Source organism: Rattus norvegicus, chromosome 2 (assembly GCF_036323735.1).
Source record: "Rattus norvegicus strain BN/NHsdMcwi chromosome 2, GRCr8, whole genome shotgun sequence".
Taxonomy (NCBI): domain Eukaryota; kingdom Metazoa; phylum Chordata; class Mammalia; order Rodentia; family Muridae; genus Rattus; species Rattus norvegicus.
The window spans coordinates 16,527,442-16,533,441 of NC_086020.1; the positions used below are offsets into that span (position 1 = coordinate 16,527,442).

The 6,000-nt window shown below is 38.8% G+C and overlaps 1 protein-coding gene across 13 annotated transcripts in view; it reads left to right on the forward strand.

The window, feature by feature from the left end:
* The window catches only part of Tmem161b (transmembrane protein 161B), an 82,266-nt gene extending 80,348 nt beyond the window's left edge, over positions 1–1,918 (forward strand). For all 13 annotated transcript variants that reach the window (XM_063282659.1, XM_063282668.1, XM_063282661.1 and 10 more), the window contains one exon: positions 662–1,918. In XM_063282659.1, coding sequence (XP_063138729.1) covers positions 662–939 — 278 coding nt within the window. In that variant the 3' untranslated portion in view covers positions 940–1,918. The remainder of the gene's footprint in view (positions 1–661) is intronic.
* Positions 1,919–6,000: the final 4,082 nt, after the last annotated feature.

Genomic DNA, 6,000 nt, shown 5'->3' on the forward strand with positions numbered 1-6,000 from the left:
AGGAACTACCCATGGTTACCTACCCTTCTCTTAGATCGTGCAGCCTGCCGCAGTGGGGCTTTAGAAGCTCCAAGAAATTCTTAAGTGTGATCTGAACAGACTCACTCACATTTGAGAACAGATCCTAAGTTTGAGTGTGTCTTCAAACCTGTGCACCATAAGAGACGGGTAGCTGTTGCAATGTGTGATTCACATCCCGTGCAAGGTAAAAAAGCTTAGGGTGAAAACAGTTCTGAAAGCCAGTAGCAGTTTCTCACATTGACGTCATATAGAGTTTCTCAGAAAGATATTTGGTATGATACTGTAGAGATAGAAAGGATTTCTAGGAAGTTAATGAGTCTGCTCTATCAGTGAAGGCGGTTGATTCATAGCTTATGTATTGCCAGAATTCACTGCACTGAATTAACAGTCTGTCAGACTTGGTTTTTTTAATATACTTTTACTTAAAACCATTCTATAATATGGTTTAATTAATTGTATTACTTTAACAGATAGCAAAATTATTACTTTATTTTTCAACATAACATGATTTACTGTTTCACCAAACTTTTTAATGTGTGATATGGGTGGGGATTTAAGGTTTTCTTTTCTTCTGTTTTTTTGTTTTGTTTGAGCCTTAGAATCATTTTACTTATCAAGTTTTGTGTCTTGAATATTCTAGGTAATCATTCCTGGGGGATTTATCCAGAAGCTGTTTCTCCCTTGCCAGTGGATAATAATCTCCCATCCAACTTGGTTTACCCTGAACTACCATCACCTGATGGGAAGATGAAGGTAACTGTTATGCAAATCACAGTGGCGTTGAGCAGCTTAAAAAACATCTTCACGCCTCTCCTTTTTCGAGGACTTCTGTCATTTTTGACATGGTGGATTGCTGCTTGCCTCTTTTCTACAAGCCTTTTTGGGCTTTTCTATCATCAGTATCTGACAGTGGCATGAATTTCAGTCAAAAATGGATATCCAAGTCACACTTTAAATTCAAATATCTGTGCCCTTGAAGGTTGACAAAAGAAGAATGCAAATACAACGGAGAAAAACGTATCGGAGTGTCTTGTTTTGAATGCTTCCTCTGTGCTCTCAGGGTGAATTCATGTTGTAATATTTAAAAATCACAAGATAGGTTGTTACACTGTTACACTGTGGCATTGGAATTGTAACTCATCGGGATAACCAATGTGAGAGGGCTATCTGCAGAGGCAATCCTGCGGATTACCTTGGTTTACAGTTGCAAACCTACAACAGTCTTTTAGGCTTCTCCTAGGACTCCAGTAACTGACTGCTTTCCGTGGTGTTGTGGTACTGTTATTACTCGTATTTGCTGCCTGTAGAACAATCTTCAAACTGAGCCATGCTCGAGGGAAGGGAAAGGAACTACAATTACTTCTGTTGGTAATGTATTAGTCTTCAAAAAAAATCCAACAGAAAGGAAGAGAAAGCTACTGTATATTACAGTAAGAAAAGTTGCATAGTCATTTTAAATTGAATGGAGATATAAATCGCCTAATGTCTACAAGCACTGTTACTTGAGAGTAGCAGGAATATTGTTTTAAAGTGTGTGCCACCCAGCTTGAAAGTTCTTTTGAAATGATTGGCCAAACGAACATTAGCAGTCTCACTGTTAGTTTTGGGCCTCCTGTATTTTACTTTTTCTTTGATTCTAAATAGTTATGTTTAATCTAAAAATATTTATCAATACTGATCAAATTTGAGAATTACTTTGTAATCCTGCTAAGTGTATGTATTGTATATATATTATATATTAAATATATAATATATTGAGGTTATAAAAGATGAAAATATTGAATCCTTATAATATTTTAAGTTACAGAATGTCCGTTAAACAATGATTGAATGAGATGTATTTGTATCTAGAAATTTCTGTTTGGAATGAGATTAAAATACATTTTTAAAAGCTCAACAGAATAATTTATTTGTTGTACATATATAATAATAGTTTGTAAAATGTCATGGGTGATTAGGTGATTTCTCACAAATTTCATTTTTTTTTGTTTTTGCCTTTTATTAAACAAATTCTTTCCTCATACAACGTATCTAAATACAGTTCCCTCTCCCTCTACTTTGCTCACCTCCTCTCACATTCAGATCCACTCCCTTTCTGTCTCATTAAAATGAACAAGTTTCCAAGAGATAACAACAAAACATAACAAGATAAAATATAATAAGATAAAACAAAAACCATCATAGCATAGCCAAGCTAACAGAAAAATAAGAGTGCCAATAATAGGCATGAGAATTAAAGACCACTTTGCATTTATTCAGCAGTCCATCCCTATGAAATGCTAAACTGATACCATAGGATATAGACAGGGACCTGGTACAGACCCTGTGCTTGCTGCTTTAGTCTCTGAGTTCATATGAGCTTCGCTCAAATGTTTTAGAGGGCCTTCTTCTGCTCTCTGTTGTCCCCTTTGTCTCGCAGACACCTTCTGCCTCTTCTGTAGTTTCCTGAGCCCTGAGGAGAGGGATTTAATGGAGACAAATTTGTTAGACCTTGTATTCCAGGATGTATCAGTCTGTCTGTCTTTCCCTTTCTTCCCCACCTCATAATGTCCAATAGTGGGTCTCTTTTTGTTCCCATCTGCTATAAGAGGAAGTGCCTTTGATGTCGGCTGAATGAGGCACTGATCCGTGACTATACAAGAATCATTGGGAGTCATTTTATTGTCCTTTGACTGCTCTAGCTTTCCTTCTGGCCCTCAAATGCCCTTCAGTTCTAGCTGTCTCCCCTCATTCCCTCTCAACTCTGTCTCCTTTCAGCCTTCCCACCCCATACCAGCTTCATTACAGTCAGAAAGTGTACTTTATATCCCCCTCCAGGAAAATCCATGTGTCACCTCACTGGTCCCTGTATACTAAAACCTCTCAAAGTCTACTTGTAGCTTATTCTTATTTAACAGCTAACAGCTACATATCATATTTATTTTTGTGGGTCTCGTTTACTCAGCATGAGTTTTTTTTTTCTACTTCCCTCCGTTTGCCTACAAATTACATAATTTCATTTTTAATAGCTGAATAATAACCCATTGTGTAAATGTACCACATTTTCTGTATCTACTCTATCTAATGATGAGGGACATCTAGGTTGCTTTCTAATTTCTGGCTGTTAGGAATACAGTGGCAGTGAACAAGATTGAGCAGGTAAACTTGTGGTATGATAAAGCATTGACCAAGAATACCATAGGCTGGATCTTGAGGGAGAGAACTTTCTGAGGAATTACCATACTGATTTCCATAGTGGCTATACAAGTTTGCACTCCCACCAGCAATAAAGAAGTGTTCCCTTTGCTCCACATCCTCACCAGCATGTGCTGCTACTTGTGCCATTGTGACAGGTGAAAGATGTAATCTCATAGTAGTTTTGCTTTGCGTTTTCTGATGGCTAAGGATATTGGACATTTCTTTAAGTGCTTCTCAGCCATGTGAGATTCCTCTATTGAGAAATCTCTTATATCTTTTTAAATTAGATTATTTAGTTTGTTGAGGTATAATTTCTTGAGGTCATTATAGACTTTGGATATTAGTCCTCTAATAGATTTAAAGTTGGTAAAATCTCTAAATCTTTTCCCATTTGGTGGGCTGCAATTTTGTCCTATTGATGCTGTCCAGAAGCATTTCAGTTTGAGGAGGTCTAATTTACTAATTGTTACTCTGTGTTAGCACCTGTACTGTCCGTGTTCTGTTTAGGAAATCGTCTCCTGTACCAATGTGTTCAACACTGTTCGCCACTTTCTCTCCCGTCAGGTTCAGGGTACCCAGCTTTAAGTTGAGGTCTTGGATCCATTTTGAGTTGAGCGTTGTGCAGAGTTGGAGATGATAACTAGCCATCTCCATGCTTTTTTTCTACTCACAGATGTCCAGTTTAAACAGCACCGTTTGTTAGGGATGCTGTCGCTTTTTTACCAGTGTGTATTTCTGCCATCTTTACCGAAAACTGATGTTCGTAGAATTTGTGTTCCAGTATTCAGTTGACCAATGTGTCTACTTTTGTGCCATTGCCATGATATTTTTGTTACTTTGTAATATGACTTGAGGTCAAGTGTTTTTATTTTGTTTTACTTTAAATGCTTCTATATGGAATTGAGAATTGTCCTTCCAAGATCTCTGAAGAATTGTGTTGAAATTTTGGTGAAGATTACATTTAATCTGTAGATGCTTTTGATGATAGAATGACCATTTTTACAGTGTTAATCCTACTGATTCATTAGCATGTATGATCTTTCCATCTTCTGATATCTTTTTCAACTTCTGTCTTCAAAAACTTGAAGTTTTTAATCATACGATTTTCCCCCACTGGTTTAGTTAGTGTTACCTCAAGTTATTTTATATTATTTGGGGCTACTGTGAAAGGTATTGTTTTCAATTTCTTTCACAGCCCCTTTGTCATTTATGTAGAGGAAGGTGTCTTAGTTTGGGTTTCATTGCCGTGAAGGGATTCCATGACCAAGGCAACTCTTAAAAGAGAAAACATTTAGCTGGGGTATTATGGTGGGAATTTTGGCAGCATGAAGACAGACTTGGTGTTAGAGGACCCAAGAGTTCTACTTGATCCACAGGCAGCAGAATGGACTGTGTCACACTGGCTAGACTGCATCTCTCTCTCTCTCTCTCTCTCTCTCTCTCTCTCTCTCTCTCTCTCTCTCACACACACACACACACACACACACACACACACACACACACACGAGAGAGAGAGAGAGAGAGAGAGAGAGAGAGAGAGAGAGCACTCAGAACACTGCCTTCACAGTGACACACCACTTCTAACAAGGCCACACCTCCTAGTAGTGCCACTTCACATAGGACAAGCATATTCAAACTACCTCATTCCACTCCCTTGCCTACATAGACTTGCTCAAACACTTGAGTGTATGGGGCCACACCTAGCCATAATGCAAAATCCACATTTAGTGCAACTTGAAAAATCCCCATAGGCTATCATAATCTCAATAATGACAATAAGTCCAAAGTTCAAAGTCTTTGCTGAGATTTGTGTAATCTCTTAATTGTAATCCCCTTTAAAATCAAAAAAGGAGATCACGTATTTCCAACACTAGCATGTCATAGGGTATTACCATTCCAGAACAGGGTAGGGAGCACAATGAGTTAATACTGTACCAATACAAGACCAAAAACAACTGGGCAAATTCCAAATTCTGCATCTGTATATCAGATTTCAAAGCTTTTCAAATCTCCAACTCCTTCAGCTCTGTTGACTACAACACAACTGTTTCTCCTATGCCGACTGTTCTAGTAAACAGCTTTTCTCAGCTGGTATTCCATGGCGTTGGCATCTCTAACATCTTGGGGTCTCCAAGTCAACTTCAACTTCATGGCTTCTTGTTCCAGTGACTGGGATCCACACATGGTCGTCTGAGCATCTCCAAATGCCTTGGGTCACATCTCCAGCTCTGCTCTTTGTAGCACTTTGCATGCTCTGGCTGACTCCACTCTACTACTGCTGTTTGTGCTGGTTATCACCACAATACTGACATCTCCAGTATGCCAGGGTCTTCTGCTGCAACTAGACTGCACTTTCGCCAGTAGCCTCTCTTAGCTTCTTCATGCTGCCAAGCCTCAACTTTTTTGCATGAAACCTTCGATCTTTAGCCTTCAGCTTCTCTCTATGAGCCCTTTGTGTCTTCAAAACTAGTACCACCTGGGTAATTCTTACACATTACCAAGTCTAGCTGACAGCGTGATGTCTATCTCTAGAACAGCTTCTTTGCTTTCAGAGAACATTTCCCAGAAGATTTCACCTCAGTGATGTTGGTTTCTTCTTAATCACCACCAATTTCTTAGCTAACAAGCATCACTTGTCCCAGTAATCCCTTCTATATTTGACTCTAAAGCTAGGGCCACGTGGCAGAAGCAACCATGTTTGGCTGCTTCCTGAAGCTGGAACATGATCCCCTAGTTCTATTACATATTACTCAGATATCTGCAAGGCTCTGTCTCCTGAGTGCTGTGATTAAAGGTGTGTAC